We start from the raw sequence: 14475 nt of genomic DNA, 5'->3' as shown, positions 1-14475 counted from the left end.
TGGTACTTGCGTGCGCTTCCAATATAAAATAGATTCAAGTTTAAAATCAATTTTTTCACAACTGACGGTCTCATTCAGTGATAATTCGTAGTTTGCACGACCGTGTGGACCAGTTGCTGTTTCGCAATTGGGATACCCTGGATTTCTTATTCAATCAAGTGACACTTTCACCTAGTCATTATTTTCGACAGAACTCAAGAGGAAATTGCAGATGACTTTCAACTGCGGTCACAAAGAACAAACCGGCATTATTATTGAATTTTCCGCTTTTGCTAAAATTCCAAGCAGAATTAACCCGTCAAAATGAAAAGTGGATAATCTCTTGGTTTTACTTAAAGATACCTGCCCACGTTGGAGTGAGCGGCGACCTCAGACTGCATTTTTTTCGATCGATGCTGCCTTTCATTCTACAAGAAACAGCAATAATCAGTGTCAATCAATTGAACATGTGTTCAACCACCCGCAGACCAATTTTAATTTGTGTGGAGTATTTCAACTTTAACGTTTGTTTATATGTTCTGCGAGTTGTATTTGGCAAAGGATGCTAGGTTTTTTATTTCTCCGTCAAACAGTCGGAAACGTTGGACGACTAGTTTGGATTTTCCCAGTTTCTTCCTGTGACCTTTTGTCCTGCATGCCTGCTGCTCTTGTGAAAGGATAAATGCCAAATCGTCCACCTGGGTTTCAATCGAAATACCGTTGGCAGAGGAGTCTCCGTCGGGCCGGGGCATAGATCACCCCGCATTTACGTCACCAGTCAATGATAAATCAATCTAACCAATTCTTACAACCCTCTCCAATTACCCTCATTGTCCCCGCCGTCCAATTGAGCTCGCCGGCCGTCCGTGATTGACACAGATTTGTTTTCAATTTCTCTTTTTGCGATTGTTGAAAAATCGATGCCTTTCGTAATGAGAGAGTAATCGTAAAATAAGCTAAGGCTGATCTTGTACAAATAAAATTTTAAAAAAACACGCCCGTGGTGTTTTATCAACATCGGCCTGAAGAAACCTGGCTCCCAGTTTTATGAAAACAATGATTCACTGTGAAAGCCCGTTGTCACTTTCAAACAACCGGCTGCTTTACTCTGAGAAAAATATTACAACTAATTGCTGCAAGGGAGTGATCGGATTTCCGGAAAATTCGGATTATAGAAAATTTTTAAAAAGTACATACATATGTACAAAACAAAACCAATTTCAAAAAACTCTTAATTATTATTGCATAGATAAAACATTAAATCTTAGAATACATATATAATATAAATTTTTCTTTAAAAATCTTTTTTTATTTATTTAACATTTTCTTCGTTGCTTCTTCCTCTTTTTCAATAATTTTTAAGCTGTAGGTATATTCTACTTCGCACAAGAAAAATAGTACATAGATTGATTAGAACACATCTGGTCATCAATTATCACAGAGACGGGTCCGCCTATTTTCGCTGGTTATTGTCTATATTTCGCCGCAAATCTGCAATTAAGCAACAAAAAAACAGGCGAAGAAAGAACGCCATCACTGTATTGAAAGGATGAAACTCGAGAAAGGAATGAAAAACAGTAACAACCGCTCAGTGGAGACGTAACCTGGGATACAAAGAAAACCCAGGGAAAAGAATTGTAGAAACGAGATCCTGTGACCTAATAATCTTAACAGAAGGATAGTCAATTGAACTGAACTAAGGAACCAGGAAAAGTACAATAATCCATTATGCTGCAGTTCTTGGGTAACATGAAAACCCTACTTCCTAAATTGTCATTTCAATCATCATCTTCCCGTTGGTTGAAATCATCACAAAATAAATTTTGCATCAGGTATATTTTTTCCTGCAATAACACGTTTGTATTTCGCTTAATTAATCACTGTCCGATTGATTTTGGTTTTTGAGTGAGTCAATTGATTCAGCTTTCTTTTAATAATTAAAATCACTGTTATTAAGAGAGCAGTTATTAAACGTCTTTACTCACTGAGAGCTCAGTGTCAACTTTCCAAGAATTCATACAAAGCAGAATGACCCCCATGGTACATTAAAATAACTAACAACTGGCCTCTGGTTATTAAAAACCACAGATCATCAAGCCTGATATCTATACTAAAAAAAAACCCGACATAGCGAGAATAGAAGGACCCATCCAGTAAAAACGATAGGTTTAACACAGAAAGATATTTGTTTACTCTATTTATTGTACCATTGTTATATTCTACTGTTGGAATTCTGAACTGTCTATTTCACAAGGTTCCTTCTCTTGGAGCAAGGAACAAGGAGCTATTCATAATCGCCTCCTTCACATTTCACGAAGAAATCGAATCGATCCTTTCTTTTCGTATATATACGAAACACTGATCGTTTCCCTCTAAAAACGTTTATTTATTCATGAAAACCTCTAGATTTAAATCTCACACAATCGAAGTAAGAATGTATGTAAAAATTATAAAATTGTTCACTATGTAGTTGCTGAAAAGACTTCAGTGAAAACTAACCCGGTCCGGTGTTGTCGGCAATCCCAGTGGGTTAGACCTAGGTCTAACCTAGGCCCCGGAGTTATCGACAACCAGGTCATTCCAGCCCCTAACGCATACAGTTATGTCTGAAATGTTCGTTCTCTGGGAAATTCTTAAATAAATCCGTTTCAATGTGCCTACCTTTCACTCGAATACTATTCTGTCTGTAATAACATTGACATTCATCCTAGAAAAATTTGAACACAAAATGTGAGGCATGTGGGATGTAAAGCTCCTTTTTGTTCTAAAAAATGGGGGCAAGGAAAACTATTATGCTCCGACATGGAGAAAAAGTATGACGTCCTATCCTATGGTCATATCGTGCACGATATGTAATTAGCCGTCTGATTCAGGAAAGAATGACTGCTAGTTTATAAATAAGCAGCATTTTTAACAAATGTTTTGACCTTTTAATTCTTATTTTTATCATATTATCGATGATCATCGATTATTCTAAACTTTCATAATTTATCAACAGCAGATTTAACAAGACTTCCCGCTTGGAAATTTCCAATGATTTGCCTCAGATCGTTTTCTAAAAAAAAACTTTCACATAACACAACAGCTTTTTATAGAACATATCTATATCTCTGTGACATCATCGAGAAATGACATTTTGCCTATGTAATTTCATAAATGCACATTACAACTGATGTTTTCACCTGCTAGTAATGCATAAACAAAACTGTTTACTTATTGCTTGAAAGATTATTTTTTCATACAATAATGCAAAAATATAACAAGGTAGTAATAAAAAAAGAAACAGACATCGATCCTTCAAAATAAAGACCAATATGAGTTAGACAAAACAAAAATATAGCTTTACTAACGAAATGTACGTTTTATGTCAGTTTGCATGATCATAATATGTTTTTTCACTCGGTGACATTACTAACTCTAAGGTCAATGCTGCACCCGGAGGACACATGTCATGAAGACGCAGCCAATGCTGGCACTCAGTGTAAAAGTTTAAGGGACAAGGAGACATTTTTTCTCGTAAAACTTCGACGATTGATCTGAGGATTTTATTTGAAGGATTGAATGCGCTAGATGTTGGATGGCTCGATAGCACCTCAGTTCCACTCAGTACGGCCAAAGTGATCGCAGTAAATTTTGACAGATTTCGGTCCTGGGAGTCGTCGTAGTTGTCCAGGTTTTGTGTGCGGATTCGACTGACTTCAGTCTGCTATCTAGGTATAGTCCTAAGTATTTGACTTGAATGGAAGTCGGTATCTATACTATAGGAATAGTAAAATAGGAATAGGACTCTTTGTGTTAATTTTTTTTTTTTTTGCAAAGTGAACAACACTTTTTTTCATTCAGTCTTGTCCTCCACTTTTTGCATCAGTCGACGATAAATTCAAGGTGTTGAAGGTAGCTTGAATAGGATTCGAGTTATAGGATAAAATGGCGGTATCGTAGGTGGTGATGTTATGGGTATGTAGGTAGGTCAGCAGTATAGATGATAAAAGGATGGGACCTAGAATGCTCCCTTGTGGAACGCCGTCTTTTATCGGTCTGATTTCCGAGAACTTACCGCAAGCAGCATTCCTATCCTAGTATGATAAGATTTCAGGACAAGATAAGGATTGTGTAGGAAGCATCTACGTTTATAAAATATTTTCAAGTGACAGATCCTATGCAAAGCCTTGTTACGAAATAGATGTATAATGCTCCACTGCAATTTTTTAAACGACCAATATGATACTTCTTTCGTCTTCCGTTTGTCATAAAATCGTATTTACACAATATTTCAGTCCGATTTCATTGCAGTTGAATTTAACGAGAAGTAATCAACGAAACGAATATGCTAACTCGATAAATTAAGCAAAATGGCATATTTATGTAGGACGACAAGATTCATTTTGCTGAATTCGTATCTGTCTGATAAGCTTCTTAAATGCTGTGTGCTTCTTACCCGCTCGATAGCTAAGATATTAACCCATTTTCTAACCGGCTGGTGGTGGTGTCATTACGATAAACAGCATTTATCAATAAGTTTAAAACTAACAATTAACACTACGCATATAAACAATTTAAAAACACCTTGTAAAAAAACCTGATCCAGTGACCATAAAACTTTTTTTTGCTGACGGCTGTCGCATCAGTACAATTTAACTTTTAAGATTGATATAAAATTATATAAACATACTGTTTTCTATTATGCTTCAGATGCTCCAAATGAGGGGATGTATATGCTGTGCGGCGTGCTAATCGCCATGTTCCTCGTGGCCATCATCATCATCCTCCTCGCGGTGACTATCAGGTGAGACCTGAACCACTAGTGTAAAATTTTTTGACGAACGTAACGTTCTTTGGTTGAATCTTTATCTTTATGGTCTTAATGATAAGTTCTCAGTCAACAGCAGGATTGTCCTTTTTTTATAGAATCTTTCTAACTTTGAAGGTAAACGTTTCTTCTGTTTTTCCAATCGCTATGTCGACATCTATGTTGGAACGTTTTTGTCAGTTCGTCAGGCATTTCTCACCTTTCGCTCTCGTACAAATTGGCTGTTTGTTTTATTTAAGATACCGAGATACGTAAATATTTACAGAGTTGCTCAATCTGGGTCAGTAAGATCTATTCCCGACCAATGACTGATCCCTCCAAGTCGGTCCTCAGTGATGGCGATAGCCCAAACGGGATCGTTGACCTAATCCCTTCCTCCTTACGCCTTCGCCCCAAAAATGTTAATTGCCATTTCCCCAAATCCATGATTTCCTTTTAACTGTGCTTATTGTTTAGTACCTTGATTGACCTTGATTTTCTCCTCAATCGATAAAAAGCAAAAGGAAAATACACAACCCTTCCCTAACTAATAACGAAATTGTATAGTTTTAATAAGTCGACGACTTAATTAAAGCGATCTTGCTATTATTGAATAATTTGTGTAAAGAGTCGCACATAATCGAATTTCCTGTAGTTTTAAACTTAGATATAACCCAATGGATTTATAATAATGATTTTACTTAGTTACCACCTGAACTGTATTGACTGTACTAAGTTTAAGTCCAAGCGGTTAAGGAATAAAACGCGAATAAAACTAACAACTTTCATTCGCTGACTGTTGAAATTAACTTACAATCAAGAACAATCCAAAATATCGGGGAAGCGTAAAATGAAATAATGTTTCTTTTAAATGGTCCACTTTTCTCTTCTCTCTTACTTTTCCACTCAGATATTCAAGATTTCTTAAATCGATTGACCGTTGAATCGTGTCATAGTAATCTTTTCAAAAACGTTCCTGTTAAAAGGAAAAATAATGCAATCTGTTTTAACTGTTGTCACAATTATGTCCGATGGCATCGTCCTTGCGTTCTCTTCTATAACATCATCAATCATCTTTGTAATCTTTGGATCAATTGACTTTTTTTTTAAGGTCAGATGTATCTTTATGTTTCTCACCCTGTTAAAATTTTGAGTAAATAACATTATATGCAAGGCACGATTTTGTCCAAGAAGGTAGGATATATTATGCTCAATTTTGTAATAAGCATACAATAGGAGGATAGGGCCAATATGGAATTAAGTTTACGCTTACAATCTGCATTTTCCTTTCACGGCACAAGTTTTCCCACCGGCGGCGCAAACGTATTCCTTGTTCCGCTAAATATAACCATTCGTAGAAGCGGTTTGCGTCAATCGTCAAAACTGATTTAAAGATTTGGATCGCGGCGACCGTAATGTCGAGCAGAAAGATACGGAATTGATGACCGTCCCCCCCCCAACACTACGGACGCGAAAATCGACTGGCGATAGTCCAGGGACGAAACGATGCCTTTGACTGTCATTCTTCTATCTTGGCAAATATCCAAAAGAAAATCTCCACTCAGCCAGCTGTCTCCTTAAGATACCCCATCAGATGTGGGATCTCGGTGACAATGGGTGATACAGCGTGGCCGGGGAATGGGGTGTAACTGAAAAGGTGAGCCTCGCGTTCTCAGGCACTTGCCTTTCTCATTCCAGGTCCTACGGCATATGTCCTTGTGTGACGTCTCCCAACCCTTGGATGCAAAGGAGATATCCAGGCGCGAAATAATGCTCTAGCCTTGAGGGCTTGGCAACCTCTCTAAAGCAGAAGCTGTATTCGTGTTTCCGTGTACGCATGACCTCCGAAGCACCTCGCGGGCATAAGGAATTTTGGGACGAAGGATGCGAGGATGCTAAGACTACGCCTACCGAGTCCCTTAAATGCATACGTGGATCTGTTGGCTTTCAAGCCGGCCGCGGACGGCGGGTGCTGGATCAGAGGCTCACAGAGGTTAGGTTACCAGATCGTGTCTGTATAGACGTGCCATATCTGAGCTAATCTTTACATCTTTATAGCCATCTGAACTACGGGGTATTAAAATGTTCCAAGTCCAATCCAGCTACATGGGACGTAGTGGCTTAGTGGTGATGCTCCTGGCGAGAACTTGGTCTGGGCCTGTTGTTCGGAAGTACCGTTAACGGTTTCCTTCCAACAAAACTGCAGCTGAAGCGGATCCGGTAGTTCTGACGCTAAAGCCCCAACACTCTGGGAGATGGAGTTGCCTTATCTAGTGAGCGCGGCGGGAGACCGGTTGATGCATTTCAACCTACTATGGTATCCCTTTCCGGGCGGCACACGGAAGTGCTTAATGAAGGTTCATCCACTCGTAATGAACAAGAGGAGAGTGAGGTTCGTCTTGGTCCCTCGGGACCGGGACGTCTTCTTCACTAAAACTTGCGGCTGTAACACACACCCTGTCGCGAGCGGAGGTGCGTCATCTTTCATCTTGAAAATCAAAACGTCCGATAAGGCCATAGGGCTAGGTGCGGTCGTTAAAGATGCTCATGTCCTTTTAAGGGCTAATGTCTCCGTAAGATCTCTCCAAAGTAACAGTGCACGGTTGTTCATAGATAGGTGATAAAATGTAGGCAGATTATATTCACGTTTGAAAAAATAATAATTTATTGCAAAGGTTAAAGACAAGAAGCATGAAGTTAAAGTAAAACAATTTGACAACATCCTAAACAGGATAACCACTGGGCAGTGGGGTTCTCCTATCTACAGGATGTGCTTTGTAGGGGCCTGGTTGAATTTCTGATTAACCAATACGCTTGAAAAAAATACGTGTTTAATATTTCCGGACTTCAATTTTAAGCCGTATCGCTCTCATCTTGTCCAGGGACTTCGGGACTCTGGTTATGACAGGCGTCTATAACGTTCCTTGCACAAATGTCGATTCGGTCGGCTGAAGAAATCGTTCTTCCATACTTCCTATAGACTGATGAATCCAAGTTCACCTCTAATGGCATAAATCGTTGGAATTTTCGAACATGGGCAGAGGAAAATCCGAAAATTTTGTACTCTTGTCATCAGATCCGCTTGAATATTTTGGGGCCATTTAAAAAAACAGAGTCTATGCCAATCATAACCCAGCAATATCAGCTGAAGAACTGCGGTAGAGGATCCATCTGCCCTGACTCTATCGCTCTGAGCACCGGTGAAGAGTGGTTAAAAAGAGCAAATCTTTACATCTTTATGCAAGGAAGGCAGTTTGAACATGTTTGTTCTCATTGTTCTTACGCGGTGATTAGGCCGACGCAAATCTTCCAAGGTTCTTTCCACAGCCTCCATTCTTTCTTTCTTTAGACAAACATAACAAAGCTGTTAACAAACAACACGAATGTTAACAGAAGCCTGGGTAGGGTTGGAGCTGGCGTCATTTTGAAAAACAAACTTACCTTTTTTCCTTCCTTTCTCAAGTAATTATACTGCCGAGTTGTTTGCATTTAAGTTATCTTTATCCTAGTCTTTACGTCATAAAGCGTTGTAAAAGTGTACGTTTATTTCGTTGGTTTTTCTCGAGTCAATAATCCAAAATATAGTATAATACAGTTTTGGATCAATTGATGGACCACAATAATCCCTGACCATAGTATAACCGAAATTGGTCGAAGGCAGAATAACACAGTAAATTGCTGGGTCAGCACTGGACATAGGATTAGAATCTGTGCTCTTAAGAAAGTCAAATGTATAGACAAACGCTTGGCAGCTTGTGCTGACCCAATGACCATAAACCCCCAATAATTCCAAACCAGAGTATGTACGCTTGTAAACATTATTCTATGTTTGTAGAAGAAAATCATAAAATATCCTACGTCCCTGAGCATACTATCCCCCTGAAATAAGAATCATATCATCCCTCTAATCCACAATTGTTCCCATTATAACCAAATTTTTGATTTAAAAATATTTAAATCTTCCCTGAATGTTTGGTAATTAAACCATTTACTGTAGTATCTTTAACATTTACATCTGTCAATATAATAACCGTTTAAGCAATGTGTCACTTAAATGGTTATTATATTGACAGATATATATGTTAAAGGTACTGCAGTAAATGGTTTAATTATCAAGCATTCAGGGAAGATTTTAACATTTTTAAATCAAAAGTTTGGTTATAATGGGAACAAATTGGACCAGAGTGGAGGATTATCATAGAATAAAATACAATGTTTTATAATGACGATGATCGATTAGGATGAAAAGAAGTTGTTTTGATAGGTGAGCAGCCTTGATCACTAAACTATTGATAATATGTGTGATTTGTAACATAGACTGCTTTCTTCAAAGAAGATAAATTTAGATAAATAAATAAAGAATAAAGAAATACATCTGCATTTACTAACGTTCACACTGCAAAAATAAAAAATTCTTAGAAACAGTCAGCAACGTCAAAATAATCAATATTGAATAATTAAATGATCGATTTCTAACAATCAATCAGGATAGGTTACATCTTATTTTAAAAGATGTATGTTTGTAGGAAGAGGGTTCAATAAGAGTCATAGTTTGTACAATTTTAAAGCATCCGCCAAGCTTTCGACATTGGGTGATCTGTAAACCCGTAAATATCAAATTTGACTAAAAGTCCCTATTGTTTAAAGTCTGATTCTTAATTTTATTCGAGATAATTCATTTTTCAGGTTTCACCTTTCACAATTTTATACCATAATGTATCTCATACAATGTTAATCCTACCGTAAATTTTGTTACACAAATAGACAGAACATTGAAAACCCTGTGAGTTTTTCTTTCGCGCTTCGCGAAAAATTGCCCATACAAAAGAGCTGTAAACACACATACCTTATTTGTCCAAGATCAGTAATTACCAATGTAAAATTAATGTTTAATTACTAAAAACTTGATGTTTCATTCACAATCTTTAAAAAAATAAACAAATAAATTTTTGAGCAGTGAAATCGTTCAGAAAATGGCGTGTGACTTGCATTCTTCAGGAAAGTGAACATTTTAAACATTTAATTTAATTTTTTGAAAGTTGTTGTTTTTTCTTGTGTGCAATTTGATGCCAAAGAGAAAACTAAATGTTAATTTTACACTGGTGACAACTAATCTTGGAGAAATTATATACATGTATTCAAAGCTTATTATTAGTAGCAATTTTTGTATTCCTTTCATTATTTTTAATATATTATAAAATCATGATGTCTAGGCGAGTGGTTAGTGCGTCCGACTCATATTTGCCACGCTAGCGGTCCTGGGTTCAAATCGCGGCACTGCCCATGGCTTTTTAATTGAGAATAGTCTGAAAGGAATAAAGTAAAGTGGTTTGACCCCTCGTCCACGACACCCAATGAGGTAGTTGGACGTTAAGTCCTGTTTGGCACAAATACTTTACTTACTTCCTTTCATATGTCAGTATTGAAAGAACCAAGAAAATTATGCTGATACTTCAGACAAGAACTATGTACTTTGAAAACTCTGGAAACGCAAAACTGGAATTTGTATATTGTGTGCTAAAGATTAAATTTTTAAAAAGTATCTCCAAGGTTTCCAAAGCACTTAAATATTGGGGTTATAATATTAAGTTAAAATTAAAAAGTAGGAATTTTTTATGCCATACTAGGGACATTGCGGAATAAAGTTGTGGCATGTTGCAGTAACCTGAAAAGTGAAATATATCTAGTACAATTGCAAATCAGGCTTTGGACAACAGGGGCTTTTCAATCCAATTTGACATGTAGATTACATTTAGATTTAGATTATATAGTCTTTACGACCTGTGCACCATGACCAGTATTAGTATATTGTGCATCTCCATTTTTTTATCTAAAGCTCCTCGTTAAGCGTGAGGCTTTTTACCACCAAAGCTTTTGCAAGTGCTCCCTTGTGTATCCTTCAGGCCCTGGTTTTTCCTCTTCCAGGATTAGGAATCTCAGCGCACATAGGCCTTCCCACCAACAGAGAACGTGTTCCATTGTTTCTTCGACTTGGCAATACTGCACAGGCTTGTCTGCCACCCCGAGTCTATACGTTTGCCTCCGGAGTATGCAATGGCCAGTTAGCATTCCAACTATTATTCTAGTCCTAGCACATCCTAGATTTAGTAGTTCTGCCGTTAGATTCTGCGATGGTCCTTTGATAAATTTTTTCGCATGCCTCTATCCTGGGCTTCATTCCCATTGAGCGGAGGACTTATTATTAATCCATTGTCTAATGTATCCGGGTTTTTGGCAGTCGGGTAAGCCACAAAAGGGTTCAGGGCCAATAAGTGTCCTCATTGAACTTTCCTTGGCCAATTTATAGTCATCTTTGTCGTCCCTCTGCCCTCTGTGCCCTGAAAAGTGAAATATCGAGATATACAATTGAGAATCAGGTAACCTAAGAAATTGACGTCTCTTCCCAGCATAATCGTCAGGATCTGTTTTTGTTTGCCAATATAATGAGATACAATTGATTACCGTGGGTTTATTCACTTCCTCATCAATTTTTTATACCGTGGGTTTTTGATCTTTTACCCCCCCCCCAAAAAAAAGTGATAAGAATAATTGTATTTAGCCACAATTCGTTGTGTTGAGTTGTTAGGCAGACAAATTCGTTTTATCCTTTTATGGTTATGACGAATGTGAATGCGCGATTCACACTATACTTTGCGAACTCTCTTGAATCATGAAAAGATGTCCTCACTAGTCACAAATGTGTTTTGTTTGAACACAAAAAACGATTCCACTCAGAGTAGAACGTATTTTTACAAATCGCAATGAATTGACGTTAATGTTTTTACATTGTTCTCAAGGAACGCGCTAATCGCAATCAATTCCGGACGTTTTAATCTGCCCTATCATGGTTTTCGTGACGTCCGAAACAAAACCGAGGGCGATGAGTCGTGGATCTGAAGATATATTTTGAACGCGCTTGAAAATCTGGAAAATTCTTTTTCTGCATTCAGTTAAAATTATAATTCCTGTCGCAAAATATGAAAAATCCGCATGTCATTACAAATTTACGATGATTCAAATGAATTTCTATTTTATATTATAGGAGATTTGACTTGAAACTGTTAACACCACTTGTTATGCTAATAAATATGATTGATGACGAATTTAGTATCATATGTGATTAATAAACCGTTGTGTTCAGGATATGACTCTTGAGCAACGTCTATAAATAATTCGTTTGGTTTGGTAAGTGCTTGTTTTAAATGGAAAGAGTGGATAGATTCTCCTTAATTTTAATGTGAGGATGGTACTTATTGACATGGAGAAGGCGTTTGTGTTTGGCACAGAGTTCTCATATTTAAACTCACTTCATAACAATTTCCCAACTACCTAACATATTTAATCAGTAATTATCTAATCAACAGAAAATTCTTTGTACAGATTGATGGCATAAGGTAAACTTTAGAAAGGATAAAACTGGGTCCAACGGTCTGAACTAGCTCTCTTTGCTCATGATACGACCTCTATAAGATTCTTCTATAGGGTTGATTCTATCTGCAGAACATTCTCAGTAACTAAATATAGGTGTTTTAAATATTTTGAAAAATTGAGTATCAGGCCAATAGAAGCAACACTGAGGCGCAGACGGTCGACCCAAACTCACATGGTCAATCATGTCAAAATAATTAACTCTACTAAGCTACGATGTTAAATATCTTGGAATATATCTGGATTCCAGACTAAATATTAGTTACCACATTAAAAAAAAATTCTCAACAACATGGCACATCTTAAGGAGCCTTTTCCCTATCTTAATAAGCGTTCATGTATGGCCAATAAAAATAAAAAACTTATTTGTGAACTACATACGACCATTAATTGCTGCGTTGCTCCCATTTGGGGATATGTCTAAATCCTATTTTCCGAAGCTCCAGGTAGTCCAAAATGTTGCTCTAAGAATTATTGGAGGATTTCGACTATGTTGCCGGATTCCGACAACCCGATAGACTATTTTGCCACGTAACCCTAAACATACCTAGCCTTTCAACTCACATCGATAAAACAATTGTCAATTTTTATAATCCAAGCATCAATAAGCCCATATGTACGCACAAAAAATAGATTTATTTACAATAGGGGAGTCTTGAACTACCGTTGATACAAGCATAAAAATCATAAGCACATAGCCCTTGTATGTTAGTTGATTTGTTGTGTATAGCGTATGCTTGAATATTTTTATTGTCTTATTTATTTATTGAATTCGTTTACACATCTATTGTTGTAATGCCTTTATGTTTTTTATAATATCTGGGTTTTTATATATATTTTCCCATATACTGATTTATGTTTAATTTACATCTTAAAAAAATGCTTCTTGTACTTAATCAGCCTAGCTGCAAAAGGCATTATTATGAGCTGGGACATCATTTAATTATATGCAATAAATTTATTTAGAAATCGTGAGATGCGGTCTGGTGTGATGTAGGTTTCAGAAAAACATTTTCTTTATCGTGCCAACGTTTCGATCTTTATTGAGATCATCTTCAGGGCCTGGGATTTACAAACATTGTTTATATTTTACAAGTACATTTTGGATATGGAAAAGTGAATTTATACAATGCAAAATATATATTTTTATATATTCAATCAAAGTATTTCTACTCACTCAAAGTGTTTGTCTTCTGTGTGTTCTGGGACAAACACTTTGAGTGAGTAGAAATACTTTGATTGAGTATATAAAAATATATAGTTCGCATTGTATAAATTCATTTTTCCACATCCAAAATGTAATTGTAATATATAAACAATGTTTGTAAATCCCAGGCCCTGAAGATGATCTCAATAAAGATCGAAACGTTGGCACGATAAAGAAAATGTTTTTCTGAAACCTACATTAGACCAGACCGCATCTCACGATTTCTAAATAAATATCGATTAACGGTCACTAATCACCACACATATGCAATAAAATTCAAACACATTGTATATATATATATATATATTGATAATTGCCGGATCGCAAGAACCTCAGCACCTGTCAAAACATCATTCAAGCGTCACATTGCCATCCCTGCAACTAATTAAGATACACCTGTCTCCCTGTTAATCCCATACGGCCTCGGTATCTATCTCGAAAGCGAACGTATCTGGATTCAGCAACCTGGACTGAAAAGATTATAACTAAACAGATGATTTGAACATAACAACAAAATTACTAGGGTCACTGAAGTATTATAACTCTAATTAGTAAGAAGGGTAGTAGTATGATCCCTACTGTGCTAGGGAGATAAAAATGCTTGGGATAGAAGAATAGCTCGGACAGCCAGGCGGCACCGACGGCCATTGCGGCATCGACGGGAAAGTTCAGGGTCATTTGGGACTGCATTAGAACCCGGTCAGACATTGGAGAAAATAACAAAATTACCCCCCCCCCTTGTCTGGGTGACAGGGTAGAGGGGCAACGAAGAGGCCAATTGACCAAGGAAAGTTCACTGAGGACATGTATTGGCCCTGAACCTTTTCGTGGCTTACCCGACTGCCAAAAACGCGGATCCATTAAACAATGGATTAATAATAAGTCCACTGCTCAATGGGAATGTAGCCTAGGACAGAAGTATGCGAAAAATTGCAATATGCAAAATGCAGAACTACTAAATCTAGGATGTGCTAGGACTAGAATAGTACTACTACAGTTGGAATGCTAACTGGACACTGCAGACTCCGGAAGCATATGTATAGACGGGGTGGCAGAAACAACAAAAACAAAC

The 14475-nt window shown here is 37.2% G+C and overlaps 1 protein-coding gene across 2 annotated transcripts in view; it reads left to right on the top strand.

Annotated features, from left to right (window-relative positions):
* Positions 1 to 14475, top strand: part of LOC106674140 — a 179914-nt gene that overhangs the window by 127915 nt on the left and 37524 nt on the right. For both annotated transcript variants that reach the window (XM_024230329.1, XM_014406681.2), the window contains exon 4: positions 4672 to 4765. In XM_024230329.1, coding sequence (XP_024086097.1) covers positions 4672 to 4765 — 94 coding nt within the window. The remainder of the gene's footprint in view (positions 1 to 4671; positions 4766 to 14475) is intronic.

The sequence above is a fragment of the Cimex lectularius genome, unplaced genomic scaffold (assembly GCF_000648675.2).
Source record: "Cimex lectularius strain Harlan isolate CLEC.00 unplaced genomic scaffold, Clec_2.1 scaffold264, whole genome shotgun sequence".
Classification (NCBI taxonomy): domain Eukaryota; kingdom Metazoa; phylum Arthropoda; class Insecta; order Hemiptera; family Cimicidae; genus Cimex; species Cimex lectularius.
Note: the sequence above shows the minus strand (reverse complement) of the source record. Positions and strands in the feature narration are given on the sequence as shown.